Raw genomic sequence first — 20,505 nt, forward strand, 5'->3', positions numbered from 1 at the left:
CTACATACACAATGTCCCTGATTTACTAAGAGTGGAGTGTATTTTTTTTTTGTGGGTTTTAATTCCCTACAATTTATTTTCCACAGTATTTACTAAGGTTTCCCTACATTTTCCATTTTTCCCTACATTTTCCTTTTTTTACACATGTTCTGATCTGTCTGGTTTTCCTCAGTTCAATTCCACCACATTTTATGTGGAAACCTTAGTAAATATGTAGGGTTTTTGTGAAAATGTCGGGAACACGCCCCTTTTATGTGACCCGCACCCTTTTTCCAACAGACATGCCCCTAAAATGGAGAGTTAGATGGGTTTTTCATTTCTGGCACAGACAGAATTCTGGCGCATTGAGACAGAATTCTGGCGCAAATTCTGGCGCAGACAGAATTTCTGGTGCAATGCGCCAGAATCTGGAACACGACCCTACAAAACATGTTGGGTTTACAACAGTAAATCTGGGCCAGTGGGTGTTGGTTGCTATATGCTGTTATCGGTCATTTAGGAATTTAAATGTTGCGAGTAGCAGAGATTGTGAGATATAAATAGCTAAATGACAGATCACGGCATAAAAAACGAGCCATCATACCTTATAGACAAAAAAGTAAAAAAAAAAAAAAAAGATTCAGGAGTCAGAATAGAGCAATTTTATGCAGATTTGAGTTTTAAGAAAAAGTTGTATTTTTTTAAGTTAAGTAAAACTAAAGCTATATAAATTGGATATTATACTGACTGACAGAATACAGATAACATATCAGTTTAATCATAATTTGCATGGTGTAAAAAAAGAACCCCAATTAAAATATGCAAAATTGGAGGGTTTTTATTTTATTTATTTTTTATTTTACCCCACAAATAATTTTTCAGTTTTACTGTTTATTAAAAACTGTCATTAGAGACTACAATTGGTCCTGCAAAACAAGCCCTCATGTGGCTCTGTTGATGGAAAAATAAAAAAATTATGGCTTTCAAAATGCAAAAATGAAAGTTAAGCTGGTCTTGAAAGGGATATTAAAAGTTTGCCAGCTTATGCAACATCAGATACTACTGTGGAAATTGTTTTCTGGGCATAAGAATTTTTGATAAATCTGGGCCGACATGTCTTGTCGGGTCGTGCACCAGATTCTGGCGCATCGTGCCAGAAATTCTGTCTGCGCCAGAATGTGCACCAGAATTTAAAAAAAACTGACTAACTCTCCATTTTACTGAGAAAACCCGAAAAAGGGGCATGACCGTCGGACCTGTTTAGAGAAAAAGTTGACCAGTTGCCCATAACAACCAATCAGCTTGTTTATTTCATTTTCATAGGCCTTGTTAAGAATGAAAGAAGCAATCTGATGCCTTTCCACAGGTTTTGATAAATCTCCCCCTAAGTGCAAAAACTGAAAAACCCTGAGTCCCCAAGGGGTTAATCTTGGGACAATCCAATACACATACATGTATCTGTTATCATTACGGAAAGCCCCATTAGCAAACTGATAAATGAAATGTTAGACATATAGCGTGCACCCATCTGTGAAGAGACACCTTGAGATATGAGATCAGTACTTCAGGCCAAATACAGTAATTATAGCTGAATATGCCAGAACATGGAGATACAGTAGTCCAGAACTGATTTATGCGGCCTTATATCTTTACTGAGATCTAGTGTTTACTTTACACTTGTCGTCTGCACACTACTTACACTCATTTACTGTGGGAATATTTTACTTGTGGAGGCCACATTACCCTATTACTATCACTGTTCATTCAACCATTTCATTCATCCAAACTAATATGCCACCAGAGCATATAAAACATATAAATCCAAACAATACAGGCAATAGGTGTACGATGCTTTTATCCATCCAGGTTATTCTGCTCACAAGGGAATACATGCTGGGAGGGAAATTATTACTGCTAATCATTTAAAGTAAGGAAGCCAGATATCGGAAACAATGGCAGTAGTTCCAGTCCAAGGGTTTTTACTATTCTTTGAAAATTCTATTCATTTTATAGTCATTTCCTATTTATAGCTGCTTTTTAGAAAGCTGGAAGATAAAACCTTCTCTGTAAAAAAACCGTCCGGCATAGTTTCCCTCCGGCGTGCACCGGAGGGAAACTGATGCTTGAACTGATCCCATTCATTTGAATGGACAGTTCACAATCATTAAAGAATTTTGACGCCGGATGGTTGGACACGCCGGATGGCACCAGATAGGGGAACGCAGCTTGCCATACAACTGATGACATCTTGTCACCAGTTGTGGCATCTGTTGTGTTGAGATCTAGGCTGAGTTCACCTGTGCCAGACATGTGTGAACGCAGCCTTACATGTCTAAAATGATGAGAAGTAAAAGCTTACTTTATATGAGCAGTATCATTGGGGTACAGGCTTGAAGCCTTTGGCTTCTTTTCTCTGGTAACCCATGAAATCACTTGCTGTGTACACAATTAACACTATGTTTTTAGCAAGTCAGGCTATTCAGTGGCAAACTCTGAAAAAGTGATGCTGGCGTACAGCTTAAAAGGTTAAGCTGTACACCAGCATCACTTTTTGAGAGTTTGCCACTGAATAGCCTGACTTGCTAAAAACATAGTGTTAATGGTAATGGACTCGTCTGTAAAGTGTTACAGACGAGCCCATAACCATTAATGGGCCAAATGTAGTCTAGTTGTGACTATCCCCTGTCTGTGGCTACCATGTCCTGCACAGACAGAGAATATTAAGTAATAGATGGAATGTAGTCAAAATTCATTGACATTCAAATCATTAAAGTCAATGGGCCTCCCAGCAACATGTTGGTCTACACATCAGCATCCTTTTTTTGACAGAATGCTGAACATCAGCATTTTAGTCAGTATTTTTAGTCAAAACTAGTCCTGAGTAAAAAAACAAAAAACAAAAGAAGATGACATTCTTTCTATTTCTCTGTATTGGTTCCACTCCAAAATTTAGCTAAAAATAGTGGCTAAAATACAATGAGTGAATCCAGCCTAATTGTCACTATTTAAAGGGGTATTCCAGGAAAAAACTTTTTTTTTATATATATATATCAACTGGCTACAGAAAGTTAAACAGATTTGTAGATTACTTCTATTAAAAAAATCTTAATTCTTTCAGTACTTATGAGCTTCTGAAGTTAAGGTTGTTCTTTTCTGTCTAAGTGCTCTCTGATGACACCTGTCTTGGGAAACGCCCAGTTTAGAAGCAAGTCCCATAGCAAACCTCTTCTAAACTGGGCGTTTCCCGAGACAGGTGTCATCAGAGAGGATTTAGACAGAAAAGAACAACCTTCACTTCAGAAGCTCATAAGTACTGAAAGGATTACGATTTTTTAATAGAAGTAATTTATAAATCTGTTTAACTTTCTGGAGCCAGTTGATATATATAAAAAAGTTTTTTCCTGGAATACCCCTTTAAGCTACTTAGGAAGTGACAACTGATGTGAATTGAAGTTTGGATCCATAAAAAGCCTTTAAGTTACTGAATTACCAAAGAACAGGGGGCAAAGAAGCTTTCATAACATCAAAACTTATATATATATACAGTGATCCCTCAACTTACGATGGCCTCAACAATAGTTTCAACATACAATGGTCTTTTCTGGACCATTGTAACTTAAAACCAGACACAACATACAATGCTACAGACGGTCCAGATCTGTGAAACGTGTCAATGGCTGGAAGAACTGACCAATCAGAATGGGAATTCACTGGTAAAACCCCTGTATTACTGAAGTGTATGCACTGAATTCCTGTCTGGTAGCGCCCCCTACAGTACAGGGAGGTACTACATGTTCTGTACTACTCTTTACCTATGCCACAGTTAGCTGCTCCTTTGGACACCAAGTAAGGGCGGCTCCATTTTACTTTTTTAGGACTTTGCGTGTACTGTACAGGACCCTGAAGAAGCTCCTGTCCTCTACATAGACAATGATTTACAGCTCCCAGCAGCTCTTTCTTATTTTCATATGTAAGGACTTGCTTTATCTACATTAGTTATTTACTTATTTTTATTTAATCCTCACTTTTTCCTATTTTTGGATGATATTTTGGTGGCTTCAGAACCAATTACCAGGTTTCCATTGAGTTATGGTCTCAACATACAATGGTTTCAATATACAATGGTTGTCCTGGAACCGATTAATATTGTAACTTGAGGGACCACTGTATACACACACACATATATATATATATATATATATATAGTCAAGCAAACCACTGTCCAGGGAACCAAAGCTTTATCCATAAAAGATGTTGCAGACTACAAGCAATGTACAGTATTTCGGTCAGTATTTTGCATCAGTATTTGTATGCCAAAACCAGTAGAGAGTTAAAAACACAGATGCTGCACATACCTTTCTATTATAGTTTTATTTCTATGTATGTTCCACGTCTGATTTTGATTTTCATATACTGATGCAAAATACTGACAGAAATACTGCTGTGTGAAAGTGGTCTTATTGGAAGATCTGGTGCTTTGGGGAAAGCTGGGCCCAGTTGAAGCTTGGCTTTAGTACACAGCTCATGTGTTTCCTCTCTATCTAGAAGTATCTTTTCTATATTTGTTATACTTAGAGGTTTTCTTGTATAACAAATTGCCATCTGTCTTTAAAGTTGGATTGGCATGCATTCTTTGTATACATTTCCTGAGTATAAATAACCCTTCAACTGGGAGTGTATATATAAATATTCAATTATAAGTAGAAATACTGAGAACATATGTATTTGGCTGCTAACAAATAAATCGTTTTATTTGCTTAAAGAAAGGGAATAAAATGTAAAATAAATAATTTCATGTAGGAATCTTGTGTTTAGCAACCTAAAGCATAAATGTCACCAGGTCTTTTGTGTTTAAGAAGATCTAGAGTTCACGGACCATGGTCGATGCTAAGGTATTCAATAATGCTACGGTATTTCGTCAGTATTTTACACAAGATTTCTGTTACCTTCTCATTCATGTGAATGGGGGTTGCATATATTCATGCACTTGTCCTCAACCAAGCCCCAATCAAATGAATGAATCTAATTTTAAGATGGATTCCTGAATATACTCTATGGCTGGGTTCACAGACTGTATTTTGGGTCAGTATTTTTTAGCAACATTAAATATAAAAATAATTTTTTTTTGTTTGTTGCTTCCATTCCTGGTTATAGTGATAATACTGACTATGAGGAGGCCCAAGATATGGCCCAATAGAGTATAAACCCAGCCGAGCTATGCTTTATGAAATGCTAAAGAGAAATACCACTTCTAACTCCAAGGTTACTTGTATTGCTTTAAAGGGCTGGTCTGGAAGAAAAATTTTTTTTTTACGAGGCTGTGAAGGATGTAAAAATAGTAAACAAGCTATAGTAACTTCCTTCGGTTCAGCTGCTACGCCAATGGTCCTGATCCCACATCGATCACCATTCCTTTCTGGTCCTGTGATGTGCCGACTCCACAGGAACTCCTCTGCTCAGCCTATCATTGGCCAAAGTCGTGTCCTGTCTCAGTCAGTGATTGGCTGAGTGGGCAGTCCCTGTTTGGTTGGCACATCACAGGAACCCAGAAGAAGATGTTACCAGCAGGGGAGCGATGGCGTGGCAGCTGTTGGAGGGAAAGGTCAGGGAAGGATAGTATAGCTTGTTTATTATTTTTACATCAACTCCAGCCTTGTAGATTTTTTTTTTTCCTCGGACAATCCCTTAAATCATAGCATATCTATGCTGGATGGGTTCAAGACAGCTGTTGAATATATGGATAGCAGTATCTCTGTGTACTGTCTATTATTGGGTGGATGAGACTGCTATTCATAGCAAAGCTGTATGAAATGCATCTTATGTTTGCAATATTTCAAGCATACTAGGGTTGGGCATCTTCATGGTTATAAGTATCCACGACACTTGTATAGAGGAGAATTATGGGTTCTAAAAATGCTAATAGTGCTCGGCCATTTTAAGAGGGGCAGAGGCTTAGAATGTTGATATACACATTCTATGCATAAACAAAGATTATAAGTCTTTTCTGTATAACTGTTCTGTATCTAGTTTATTAACACCAGTGCTTGCTATTGGTAATGTATCTCTGGATATCACATGTAACATCTCAATTGCCCAGTTGATTTAACTGGTAATATAGCTCCTGCTATCTTATTATGGTGGCTGGACAATATACCCTATTTTTCGTCATATAAGACGCTCCGGCATATAAGACTCACCTAATTTTATAGGATAAAAATCTAGAAAATAAAGTTTCTGAACCAAATACAATGTAAAGTATAGGACAGTGATCTTCAACCTGCGGACCTTCAGATGTTGCAAAACTACAACTCCCAGCATGCTGAGAGTTGTAGTTTTGCAACATCTGGAGGTTCGCAGGTTGAAGACCACTGGTATAGGAGGTAATACTCACGTGTCCCCCGCCGCTTCGGACCTGTCACCGCTGCCCTCGATGTTGCTCTCCTTCGCCGCCATGACGTGGCTACGCACGCCGCTATGCAAGCCGCTCCTATTGGATGACGGGACGGCATGCGCGACGACGTGATGATGATGAAGGAGAGCACCGGCCATGCAGGGGATCCCGGCATGGAGCAGACACCGAGGAGGCAGGTAAGGTCCCTCCCGGTGTCCTGTAAGCTGTTCGGGACGCCGCGATTTCAATGCGTCGGTCCCAAACAGCCCGACTGAACAGCCGGGTTAGTGTTATTTTCACTTCAGACGCGGCGGTCAGCTTTGATCGCTGCGTCTGAAGGGTTAATACAGGGCATCACCGCGATCGGCGATGTCCTGTATTAGCCGCGGGTGCCAGCCGTTGATGGCCGCAGGGACCGCCGCGATAGGTGTGTATTCGCCTTATAAGACGCACCAACTTCCCCCCCCCCCCCAAGAAAAAGTGCGTCTTATACGGTGAAAAATACGGTAGGTTCAAGAAGTAAAGTATAAACATATACACCAGGTTAATATAAACCTTTGTCTTACTGTCCTGCTCATTCTGTTCTCACACAAAATGTCAGCTATATCAGTAATGACAGCGCTGCTCTGTGTCACTCACACCTGTCACGTCTCCTCATGTAGGGGGTGGGGAGCACAGGCAGGGCTTATCTCTTTCAGCTCTATGCCTACAGAGAAATCTGCTTACAGTTAGTTAGGAATCCTGATACTATGTTACAAGTAATTCACAATGAATCAAAATTATACTCAGACCAGCTACATGAAACAATGTTATAATGCTACTATGTATGGATTATTTGCTATGTGTATTCCTACCAAACATATGAACTAGTTGGACGTGTCATTACATTACTATGCACATGTGATTAGGATGTAAATTATAATTTTTTTGGGCATTCACAAGGTAGTGAATTGATAAAGTAACCAGTAAAGAAATGATTGTAGATCTTAGAAACATAATGGGGTTATCCAGCATTTTACTTTCTTTAGTTATCAGGCCGAATTGTTACTGTTGTATATTTGTTAACTGTAAAATCTTGAAAATATAGAAAATACCTTCTCAGCCAATCAGTAGCTGCAAGGATGATCCAGATCAATCAATGATTGGCTGTGGGGCTTTTTTAAAGGGGTTGTGCGCTGCCCTGCCTTTCGGAGCTCCGCTCGCAGCGTCCGGAAGTTTATTATTCTGAATGCTGTGTGCGGGTTTCCGTGTTCGCGGCCGCCCCCTCGTGACGTCACGCCCGACCCCTCGTGATGTCACGCCCAGCCCCACAACGAAAGTCTATGGGAAGGGGGCGCGACCGCTGTCACTCCCCCTTCCCATAGACTTTGGTTGAGGGGTCGGGCGTGACGTCACGAGGGGGCGGCCGCGAACACGGAAGCCCGCACACAGCGTTCAGAATAATGAACTTCCGGACGCTGCGAGCGGAGCTCCGAAAGGCAGGGCAGCGCACAACCCCTTTAAGGAGCCTCTAAGCAGAGGAACGGTGTCATCGGGGATGGTGCAGGTGGATAATGTGTTTTTAGGTTGTTTGTTTTTTACCTAGCCTAACCTTCTAAATCTCTTAACACTGCTGTCACAGTGTCCTTCCACTGTAGTTTTTGATGAATTTTTTGAGCCACAGCCAGTAGTGGAACCATCAGAAGGGAAAAGTATAAGTCTTTTCTTTGTATTCCACATTCCTATTGACTCCACTTCTGGCTGTGGCTCAAAAAGTTGCATTAAGAACTTCTACAAAATCTGCAACCTTTTTTTCTCAAATGCTGTGACAGCTTTAAGGTGACCCTATACAGGCAGATGCCTCGTGGCTGCAAACACAACCTGATTGCTATACTGATCATTTTATTAGATCGAAAACCCTGCCATGTATGGCCAGCTATATCGGCATTATGGTTATGCACTCTTCATTCAGATATCTAAAAAGTATTTTAGTGGCAGGGGGTGAGGTATTGGGTGTGTGGGATTCTTCCAGTAGAAAAGAACTAAGTGGATGGAATTTTAGGAGACAACTGGTGCTTGTGAAAAAACGTGAATCATACATACATTACACATGCTTTAATGTGGTGCATTCCCAAGTGTGCAAGTGTTCGAGATTGGATCCCAACTGGGGACGAAATTGATGTAAGTTATTACATTAGGTTTTTGTGTAGAATGAGTAAGTAATATATTGGTACTATTCAAGAACCTGGAAATGAATACATTGTATTAAGTAAATTAAGCCCATTTGGAGCTTAGAATCTGTTCCTATGTCAAAGTAGGACCAACCATGTAGAGCAGGGCCAAGTACTGAAAGGGCTTTAGGAAATCCACTGACCTGCAAGTACTTAAATGTTATAAAGCCTCGGTTAAATGATAATGCTCTTCAAAACTTAGGTAACTGTTGAGACTCAAGGTTTTAGATTCTAGTTACAGCAGGGATGCTTATGACTAATTATGCTAAGAAAACAACTCTGACCTATCTAGGCTTGGACTTTAGAAGACCTCTGAAGGTGTCCTGTGGTATCTGGTACCAAGATGTTCACAGCACATTCTTTAAGTTCTGTGTATTTTGAGGTGAGGCCTCAATAGATTGGACTTGTTTTTCCAGCACATTCCACAGATGGTAGATCGAATTGAGATCTGGTTAGTTTGGAGTCTGGCTGTGTTATCCTTCTGAAAGATGCCACTGCTATTTGAGAATTCTGTTACAATGAATAGGTGTACGTGGTCTGCAGCAATATTTAGGAAGGTTGTATATGTCAAAGTGACATCTACATGTATGCCAGGACCCAAGGATTCCCAGCAAAGCATTGCCTAGACCTTTTTACCACAGTGCATCCTGGTGACATCTCTTCTTATAAGCAAAGCACATGCACCAAGCTGTCTACGTGATGTTAAATAAAATGTCATTCATCAGACCAAGTCGCATTTTCCTAACTCCATAGTCCATTGTTAATTCAGTGTGATACATCCAAGCATGAAAAAAACTGTACAGTAGCATCTGACGTGTTTCGGATGTAACTCCTTAGTCATGACAACAGTTCACCAGTTGTCCTTCCTTGGTAGGTGCTAACCACTACATAATGAAAACATTCCAAAAGACCTGTTACTTTGGACATGCTCTGGCCTGGACTATTAGCCATCACAATTTAGTCCTTGTTATAGTTGCTTATATATACTTATGCCGGTGTTTTCCAAACAATGTGTATCCAGCTGTTTCAAAACTACAACTGGCTGGCTGTCCGGCTATGCTGCAAGTTGTAGTTTAGTAACAGTTGGAGGCACACTGTTTGGTAAACACTTGCCATATGCTTGCCTATTTTTGCTGCTTTTAGCATTTTAAGAACTGACTGTTCACTTGTTGCCTTATACACCCACTGACAGGTGGCATTTTTACGAGATAGTCAATGTACTTCCCTTATAAAGTAAATAACATGGCTGAACAGGTCATACATACAACCACAGTGCCGAGGAGTCCACTGATATCCTTACTTTAGAATATTCACTCCTCCACCCACTGAACATTGATTACATGCCTCCAGGTATTTACACTGTATTGTAGAATGCCATGGTTATAATCCTAAACAGTGTAAAAAGATATGGAGTTTGTAAGTAATGTGCCAGATGTCAATAGTTATGATGGTGCAAAGCCCAGGGACAACACAATGAGGATGACATAAACTCCATACACTGGATTTTAAGCGGGGATTTTAGTATACATATGCTACAATATGTTACCTGATAATTGTATTTTCACAAGGCTAGGTCAGACAATGGACTTGTACATAAGCAGTAATAGTGGTGTAATGCTGGGATTTAGAAGTGATGTCATGTGAAGACATCAAGTCCATTCTCTAACTGCTTAATAACGTGACAGTGACCCTGATTTACTAAGAGTGTTGTGTAGGTTTCTTAGTGGTTTTAAATTCCCTACAGTTTTTTTCCCACGGTATTTACTAAGGTTTCCCTACATTTTCCACTTTCCCTACATTTTGCTTTTTTTTACACATGCTCTGATCTGTTGGGTTTTCCACCACATTTTCTGTGGAAACCTTAGTAAAAATGTTTTTTTTTTTTTTTTTTGTGAAAATGTCGGGAACACACCCCTTTACGGTGACCACGCCCCCTTTCCCAACGGCCACGCGCCTTTTTCGGGTTTTCATAGTAAAATGGAGAGTTAGTCGGCTTTTTAAATTCTGGTGCAGACAGAATTTCTGTCGCAATGCGTCAGAATCTGGCGCACAACCTGACATAACATGTCGGATTTGCAATAGTAAATGAGGGCCAGTGTGTATGCCTTTCCCATGTATACATTATTGCAACATAATAGCCAAACATAATAATTTAAATAACTCTTAGTCTACATATAAATATAACTCTGGAACTTTCTCTTTTGAGAGTTATAAACGTGCTTCATATCTGTACATACACAGATATTATATATTGGCTGGTGAATAGCTCTCGCAGCTTTATGTTTATTGCTTTATTTTTTATAAAACATGGCGGGACCATTGTATAAAGCAAGCACTTTTAGGGTGCGTTCACACGCTAGTAACTAGCAGCGGATTTTCCATTCATTTGAATGGGTCCGCGGACAGTCTGCAAATCTGACACTATTGCAGACTGTCTGTGGACTCATTTAAATCAATGGCAGCATAACTCGCAGCAGATTTCCCGCAGCGGAAAATCCGCAGCTAGTTACTAGCGTGTGAACGCACCCTTACCTATGTTTCATCCCTATTTTCTATTTTTTGTAAGCAGGGCCCTCACTACTCAGTCTGAATTATTAGTTTGTTACTATATAATGTTGTATTTTTCTTTTGCATTTACCATCTAAAGTGCTGCAGAATATATTCTTGATATCTATATACATATATATATATATATATATATATATATATATGCATTAGAGTCCTTGAAAGGCTAAGTTTCCACTTGGTTTTTTGGAATACTGCCACTGCAGTTTTTGAGCCAAAGTCAGAAGTGGATCCATAAGGGAGGAGAAGTGTAAGTCCTTCCTTTATATGTCCTATTCCTTTTGAATACATTTCTGGCTTTGGCTCAAAAACTGCAGTGGCAGATATCCAAAAACTGCCAGAAAAAAAAACAAGTAGAAACTTAGCCTTAAAGGGGTTATCCAGGAAAAAACTTCAAATCAACTGACTTCAGAAAGTTAAACAGGTTTGTAAATTACTTCTATTAAAAAAAATCTTAATCCTTTCAGTACTTATGAGCTGCTGAAGTTGAGTTGTTCTTTTCTGTCTAAGTGCTCTCTGATGACACGTGTCTCGGGAACTGCCCAGTTTAGAAGCAAATCCCCATAGCAAACCTCTTCTACTCTGTGCAGTTCCCGAGACAAGCAGAGATGTCAGAAGAGAGCACTGTTGCCAGACAGAAAACAACAACTCAACTTCAGCAGCTGATAATTATTGAAAGGATTAAGATTTTTAATAGAAGTAATTTACAAATCTGTTTAACTTTCTGGATCCAGTTGATATAAAAAAAAAAAGTTTTTTCCTGGAATACCCGTTTAAGTGGCAATAGGCATCAAGAATTTTAGATTTCAATTGGTAGTTCATATGAAATAAAGACATTTTAGTTCTGGCCACTTTTCTAGCCCTGCCTTTTTGTAGTGCCATATAATACCCTAGGTAGACAAAAGTCCTTGGGTGCCCTTTTCTATTCAGTCATACCTTACTTACATTCATTTCCAAAAAAAACAACAACTCTGTGACAAGAAAGCATTATAGCTTCCACAAAGTTTGTCACCTAGCTTTCCTAATATAAAAAGAATGTAGCAATGTATGACTTGGGTGACTGCCCCTATCTCAGTTTAAAAGGTTGCCATATTGGTTTTCGCCTAAATTTTCCACATGTAGATGCAACATAGATACAAAGTGAGAGTGAATCTAAATGTTTAAATATTTGCTTTTTTTTTTCTTTTTACTTAAAATGCACTGTAATATATAACTATACTAAAACTCCATGTTATTAAAACATTTGTAATAGAAGACATGTTAAAGGGGTACTCCACTAGAAAACATTTTTCTTTAAATCTACTGGTGCCAGAAAGTTAAACGGATTTGTAAATGACTTCTATTTAAAAATCTTAATCCTTCCAATACTTATGAGCTGCCATTTGCTCCACAGGAAGTTCTTTTCATTTTGGATTTCCTTTCTGTCTGACCACAGTGCTCTCTGCTGACACCTCTGTCCATATCAGGAACTGTCCAGAGTAGGGGAAAATCTCAATAGCAATCCTTTTCTGCTCTGGACAGTTCCTGATATGGACAGAGGTGTCAGCAGAGAGCACTGTGGTCAGACAGAAAGGAAATCCAAAATGAAAAGAACTTCCTGTGGAGCATATAGCAGCTGATAAGTACTGGAGGGATTAAGATTTTTAAATAGAAGTCATTTACAAATCTGTTTAACTTTCTGGCATCAGTTGATTTAAAGAAAAATATTTTCCAGTGGAGTACCCCTTTAACTACTAACAGTCTAGTTCAGTGTTTTCCAACCAGGGTGCCTCCAGCTGTTGCAAAACTACAACTCCCAGCATGCCTGGACAGCCTTCGGCTGTCCAGGCATGCTGGGAGTTGTAGTTTTGCAACAGCTGGAAGCACCCTGGTTGGGAAACACTGGTCTAGTTATTGCTCTCTGTTATCAGTCACACAATGGAAGGCTAACTGCAGAAGTGTTTTCTTTGTTGATCACACAGCACTGCACACAAAAAATTCCCTGTAATCCTACACAATCCTATATAATTGTTAGAACAATATCATAGTGAGTTACAGTTTATTGCTGCTTAATACCACCTCAGCTATAAGTGGAAAAGCAGGTTTCATTGTGATACAGAATGATTATAAAGCTACAGTAAATCGGAATGAATGAAACTAAATTTGAAATATTTTGGAATGTTGTTACAATTTATGAGACCTTATTGCTTAGAAATAAGTTGGATTCCTACTAACCACAACCCCCAGTGCATTCTCTAATACAAGCCACAAGTATAATTTGTGTCAGTCTAAGGGGGGGGGGGGGGGGGGGAAGGGGGGGTCTCCCAAGTCTTGCCAAGTGCAACTAATTTAGGAAAGTTATACTCCAATACTTAACAATGTGATGAGATACCACACTGGGTACAAACTGGCATTGTTCAGTAGCTTGTACAAATGACACGTTTTTCTGGCATTTTTATGGTGTTTGTGTGTATTTTAATTGCCTAAAATCTGTGGTCAGAGGTTACATTAAATATACCGTGAAGTATAGAAACACACTACCTACAAAGTGTTTTGGTTTCTGTTTGGTGTCAGTGACGTTTGCCACTGTCATTGCCACCAGAACAGCACTAAAATCACTATAAAAATGCTTGAGATTCATAGTTAAACACACTTAAAGGGGTATTCCAGGAAAAAACTTTTTTTTTACCATATCAACTGGCTCCAGAAAGTTGAACAGATTTGTAAATTACTTCTATTGAAAAAATCTTAATCCTTCCAGTACTTATCAGCTGCTGGAGTGGAGTTGTTATTTTCTGTCTAACAGTGCTCTCTGCTGACACCTCTGTCTGTCTCGGGAACTGTCCAGAGTAGCAGCAAATCCCCAAAGCAAACCTATCCTGCTCAGGACAGTTCCTGAGACAGACAGAGGTGTCAGCAGAGAGCACTGTTGCCAGACAGAAAATAACAACTCAACTTCAGCAGCTGATAAGTACTGGAAGGATTAATATTTTTAGATAGAAGTAATTTACAAATCTGTTTAAAGGGGTAGTCCAGTGGTGAAAACGTATCCCCTATCTTAAGGATAGGCGATAAGTATCAGATCGTGGGGGATCCGACCGTTGGGGCCCTCCGCGATCTCCTGTATGGGGCCCGGCTCGCTGGCTAGATAGCGTGTATTGACCATGAAGCGGTGGCCGAAATGCCCCCTCAATACAACTCTATAGCTGAGCCGGAGATTGCCGAAGGCAGCGCTGCCATAGAGTCATATTGAGGGGGCGTGTCAGCCGCTGCTTCGTGCGGTGGTCAACACGCCCCCTTCCCACGGGCTGTCAGGGCCCCATACAGGAGATCGCCCCAGTCGTCGGACCCCCCCACGATCTGAAACTTATCTCCTATCCTTAGGATAGGGGATACGTTTTTCACCACTGGATATCTCCTTTAACTTTCTGGAGCCCCGGTTGATATGAAAAAAAAAGTTTTTCATGGAATACCCCTTTAAAGTTAAACTTCATCAGCAGTGTGTATGTGAATTGGCACTAACAATGGATATATTTGTACCACATTCATATACGTTGATGCCTGCCATGATATCAATAAAGAACTGTCTTTCAAAATACAGTGGTCCCTCAAGTTACAATATTAATTGGTTCCAGGACGACCATTGTATGTTGAAACCATTGTATGTTGAGACCAGAACTCTATGGAAACCTGGTAATTGGTTCTAAAGGCACCAAAATGTCATCCAAAAATAGGAAAAAGTGAGAATTAAAGAAAAATAAGTAAATAACTTTTATAGATAAAGCAAATCCTTACATATAAAAGTAAGAAATATCTGCTGGGAGCTGTAATCACTGTCTATGTCATTGTTTCGCAAGCAGGGAGGCTCCAGCTGTTGCAAAACTACAACTCCCAGCATGCCCGAACAGCCAAAGGCTGTCCGGGCATGCTGAGAGTTGTAGTTTTGCAACAGCAGGGGCCACCCTACTTGGGAAACATTGGTCTATGCAGAGGACAAGAGCTTCTTCGGGGTCCTGTACAGTACACAGTGTCCTAAAAAAGTAACATGGAGTCATGTAATACCTCCCTGTACTGTAGGGGGCGCTATCAGATACCAGTCAGTGCATACACTTCAGTAATACATAATAACTGAATGGTCAGTTCTACCAGCCATTGACATGTTTCACAGATCTGGACTGTCTGTAGCATTGTATGTTGAGTCTGGTTTCAACATTGTATGTTGAGGCCACTGTAATTTGAGGGATCACTGTATATCTATACGAAACCAGAGAGAGAAATCATGGCTAGAAGATTTTGGTGCTATCCATTACAAGAATCTAGCCCCATGGGGTCCTATGAAACATGTGCTCCACATTGAAGATGTTAAGTATTTCATTTTGATCTACTGTTTGTCAACATACACAACATTAAACAATATGGGATGGGGACATAACCACTCATCTTTACCTATAGACACCAGCTTGATGTGTTCTCTGTCCAGGAATTCCAGTGCCACAGAGACATTCTCCAGCTTCATCTGCCTGAAGTTGGGTCTGGAGTGGTACTTTCTATACATCTTCTTCTGACTTAGTACCTCTAGCAGGGCAATAAGCTTGAGGCCATCCGTCAGGTCTTTCTGAAGGTCCCCTATTCGCTTGTTCATACATTTGAGATGTTCATTGCACCACCTTGTGAAGGTGTTCTGCTGGATCTTCTTCCAGGGGGCATCTTCTGCCAGGTCTTTCTCTGTAGCTGGCATCTCGTCTGCTTCCTCGCTCTGGTACTGCTGATGTTGGTCGTAGTAGTCGTTGGTGCTCATGATGGCTTTTTATTTGGAGCTTTCTGCTTTTTTATATGGGGTGGAGAAAAAGAGAGGGGGGGGGGGGGGGTGTAAAAACTGCTGGATCCAAAGCCACACTGTGAAATCGAGTTCAAACTGCTGAAACAGAGCTCAACAATCAAATTAGTTCCCTTATTATTCGTCCTCTTGTTGGAAACAGTGAGATGTTTCTTGGCAAGTTCTGGTTAACCCTTGCACGCCCCCTATAGTAGTGGGACAGGGCTGGGAGAGTTATCACTGAGCAGTAGGCTTCCACCTTTCTACTCCTTCCTGTCTTCTGTTTCCTTTCAGGGAATCCTTTCTTTGTGGAAAAACAGAGGTGCGGAGATAGATAAAGCAGCAGAACTGTGATAAAGATGGGGAAAAAAAAGAAAAATAATGTAGCAGAAGAGCTGGTCCAAGAGATGGAGATGTCCAAGAGAGAGCAGGAGAGACAGCTGAGAGCAGGAGAGACAGCTGAGAGCAGGAGGGTTTAGCAACTTGTTTGAAAGTGTGGAGTGCTGGATGGAGATGGTTTTAAAGAAAACTGATCCCCCTCCCTCTTTAGTCCCCTCTCAGGCTCCCTCCCCCCAACGTCAGAGGCATGGACTCCCAGGAATGCCTTAGCCATGACCATATACAACTAAGATGAGTATTTTCTAATCCCCAGTGAGATAGTGAGCAGGGGCTGGATTGGGTGCTATGGATAGCAGGACTTGTGATTGGTTTGCATAGCCCATGCTCCAACTGCTTGTAACATCTCTGTATTTTTAGATACCCCATGTCTGGGAAGGGAGAGGGGGCAGAGGGAAAGGATCTTACAACACAAGTTAACAAAAGCAGCAGATGTAATGCAAAGGAGACCCCCACCTCCCCAAGGGAATCACCTCCCCCCCAAAGCATATTATGTCAGTTACATATGCCAGTACAGTGGTCCCTCAACATACGATGGTAATCGGACCATCGTTTGTTGAAACCATCGCATGTTGAGGGATCCGGGCAATGTAAAATATAGGACAGTGGTCTACAACCTGCGGACCTCCAGATGTTGCAAAACTACAACACCCAGCATGCCCGGACAGCCAACGGCTGTCCGGGCATGCTGGGTGTTGTAGTTTTGCAACATCTGGAGGTCCGCAGGTTGAAGACCACTATTAGTGGAAGTTGTACTCACCTGTCCCCGCCGCTCCGAATCGTCACCGCTCATCACCACTGCCCGGGATGTCGCCGTCCATCACTGTCGCCGCATCCCCGGCCTCTGCTTCCCCGGCATCCGCGCGCTCCGTCGCCGCCATCACGTCGCTACACACGCCGCTCCTATTGGATGACGGGACGGTGTGCGCAGTGACGTGATGACGTTGATGGAGAGCGCCGACGATGCAGGGGATCCTGAAGAGGAAGAGCGGGAGCCCTGAGGACAGGTAAGTGATCGTCAGCTGACCACATGGGGCACCGTAAACAGCTATCCGGTGGCAGCTGAAGCAGTCAGCGCTGCCGGATAGCCGTATATGCGATGGCCCCGACATACAAAAGCATTGTATGTTGATGCTGCCTTCAACATGCGATGGCCTCTGAGAAATGATTGTATGTCGGGGCCATCGTAGGTCGGGGGGTCACTGTATATGGGAAATAGATTTACAATATATTTAGAACTTGAAGAGGCTACAGGTACTTAACTTATGTTGTGTATTTCTGACAGCACTGACAAAAATTGCTGACAGTTATAGTCAATTTGCGACATTTTAAAGTATACAGAATGTTGGACACATATATAACGTGCGCAACACTATGACATCCAAGAGATTTCAATGTACGGAAATATTTGACTAATTAAGTGCGATGAAGTTGACAAACACAGCTGTTATAGCCAGTGAAGTAGTGATACATGAGATTGGCAACAGCAGGCAGAGCTTATTTTCTAATGTCGGTTTTAATAAAAAGTAGCAGAATATGAGTTGAAATAGCTCTTGGCTGGAAAAACAATGCAACATGAACGTGATCTGGGGCCCCCCTTGATTATACTATGGATTCCCTTTAGTCTGGATTATTCTATGAGACAACACATACAAATCTATTCTGTCGTTCTCGCTTTTTAGGTCTAAATGACGTGTGCTGTGTCACCCTTCCCTGGTTGCTGCCTTTCCAGTATATTCTCCTTAGTAAGAATTCTTCAGATAGAAACACAGTCATGTACTTAGTGCTGGTGAGGTACCCCTGGGTGACATCACTTTGTGAAGGGTCAGAGGTGAGGACACTGACTCACTAAATATTTCCGTGCTTAAACTGGGCTGCAGGCATGGAACATGTTAATGTAGGTCACTATCTGTCTGGGAATGCTCATTAAATGTGTCCAGCAGAAAGGGGACATACTAAGGGGATGTCCTAGAGTTTTAGAAACTAAACTAACAGCAGGAAATGTTATATGGAAGAAAAAAAAAACAATACTTACCTGTTAAATCCTCCTCTGCTCCCATGCCCATGATGGTCACTGCCTTTCTTAAAGGACAACTGCAGCGGCATTACACTTATCCCCTATCCACAGGATAGGGGATAAGTGTTTGATCGCGGGGGGTCCGACCGCTGGGACCCCCCCCCCCCCCATCTCCCTAACGGAGCGCTCATGGTGACGTAGCGTCGAACTAGAGGTCGATGTTGACGCCCCGTCTCCTCCCCGTCCCCATACAGTTCTATGGGAGAGGCGGGGAGGCACGAACGCTGCCTCCCCGCCTCTCCCATAGAGGTGTATGAAGGAGGCGTGCCGGCCGCAACGTCATGCTGCGGCTGGCACGCCCCCTGCACGGGACAGCCGCGGCCCGTACAGGAGATTGCCGGGCGCCCCAGCGTTCGGACCCCCCGCAATCAAGCACTTATCCCCTATCCTTTGGATAGGGTATAAGTGTTTGTAACGCTGCCCATGTCCTTTAATTTTCCTTGAGCACTGACATGCTGTACACCCACACAACCAGTGCGGTATTGCTGGTCAGTGACTGGCTGCAGCGGTTTTATCGATGTAAGATTTACACTTGCACTATGGAATATCTCCCGGCAGGTATTTCGAGTACAGAAACCACTGCCAATAGCCATCACTGCTAGAACCACATGGACCTGCACCGTAACCATTGATGGCAATGCAGTCTGCACAGATGTCTGCTGATAGAATGAAAATGAGTCCAGAATTTCAATTTATGCAACAGAATGTTCTGCCGTGCAGCAGAATCCCATCCAAAACAATGGAAGGCTGCTGCATCGGAATTTACGAATGGAATTTCCCCACTCGGAAATTCAATAGAGTGAACGTACCCTATGGTAAATAATTACCTAAAGGGGTACTTTAGTCTAACAAAACGCATCCCCTATCCACAGGTTAAAGGATAAGTGTCTAATCGCGGGGTGGGGAGTTTCCAATGCTAGGACCCCCTGAAATCTCCTGAACAGAGCCCTGTCTCAGCAGGCTCAACTTACCCAGACACGTCTTCTACCCTAAGCGCTCCGACTCCCACCTTCAGGAACGCACTCAAGGTGACCCGGAGTGATGGTCTGCTCAGCCAAACACAGGCTGAGATATTAGTTTAGAGTTTTTCTAAACCTAAGTACCCCTTTAAGGGAACTAGGCAAAGACTGGCATGGTCCACCAAAGCATCGGTGCTGGAGCAAAGGGGTATTTGAGTAATGACTGTTTGTTTACTTTATAGCATTTCCGGCAGGTAGTTTACATTTTTTTAAAGGCTATTTTTTTACAAGTGTAATACATGCGCATGTCTATGCTGATATTATGACCAGATGTCCTGACCCAACTGCGGGTCTGATGGTCCAAACTACCAGTTTTATTTGAACTATTACAGCTATAGTGCACTAATGTTAACTCTTTATATAGGTGAGATAGACAAGTAGATGCCATTGCATGGAAATGTTGCTGTCTCTGACAGCTTCCCATGCTATTAATGGCTGATCACAAAGGGTTCCAGAAGTTGGACCTCTTGCTGTCAGTTTAAAGGGGTACTCTGGTGGAAAACCTTTTTTTAAATCAATTGATGCCAGAAAGTTAAACAGATTTGTAAAGCACTTCTATTAAAAATCGTAATCCTTCCAGTACTTATTAGTGGCTGTATACTACAGAGGAAATTCTTTTCTTTTTGGATTTCTTGTCTGTCACGACCACAGTGCTCCCTGCTGACACCTCTGTCTATGTCAAGAACTGTCCAGAGCAGGAGAAAATCCCCATAGCAAACAGATGCTGCTCTGGACATTTCCTTAAATGGACAGAGGTGTCAGCAGAGAGCACTGTGGTCATGACAGAAAAGAAATCCAAGAAAAGAACTTCCTGTGGAGCATACAGCTGCTAATAAATACTGGAAGGATTACGATTTTTTTAATAGAAGTAAAGAAAAGAAGGAAAAAAGTTTTCCACTGGAGTACCCCTTTAACATGAAGATAAGGTTGTCCTTATGTGAAAACCTAATAACAAATTGTTACGCCGAGCGCTCCGGGTCCCCACTCCTCCCCGGAGCGCTCGCTTCACTCCCTCCGCTGCAGCGCTCCGGTCACGTCCTCTGACCCGGGGCGCTGCGATCCCGCTGCCAGCC

General features: G+C 41.7%; 1 protein-coding gene across 2 annotated transcripts in view; it reads right to left on the reverse strand.

Annotated features, from left to right (window-relative positions):
• The window catches only part of FLNC (filamin C), a 77,340-nt gene extending 61,384 nt beyond the window's left edge, over positions 1-15,956 (reverse strand). For both annotated transcript variants that reach the window (XM_056573117.1, XM_056573116.1), the window contains exon 1: positions 15,571-15,956. In XM_056573117.1, coding sequence (XP_056429092.1) covers positions 15,571-15,922 — 352 coding nt within the window. In that variant the 5' untranslated portion in view covers positions 15,923-15,956. The remainder of the gene's footprint in view (positions 1-15,570) is intronic.
• Positions 15,957-20,505: the final 4,549 nt, after the last annotated feature.

The sequence above is a fragment of the Hyla sarda genome, chromosome 4 (genome assembly GCF_029499605.1).
Source record: "Hyla sarda isolate aHylSar1 chromosome 4, aHylSar1.hap1, whole genome shotgun sequence".
In the NCBI taxonomy this organism is placed as follows: Eukaryota; Metazoa; Chordata; class Amphibia; order Anura; family Hylidae; genus Hyla; species Hyla sarda.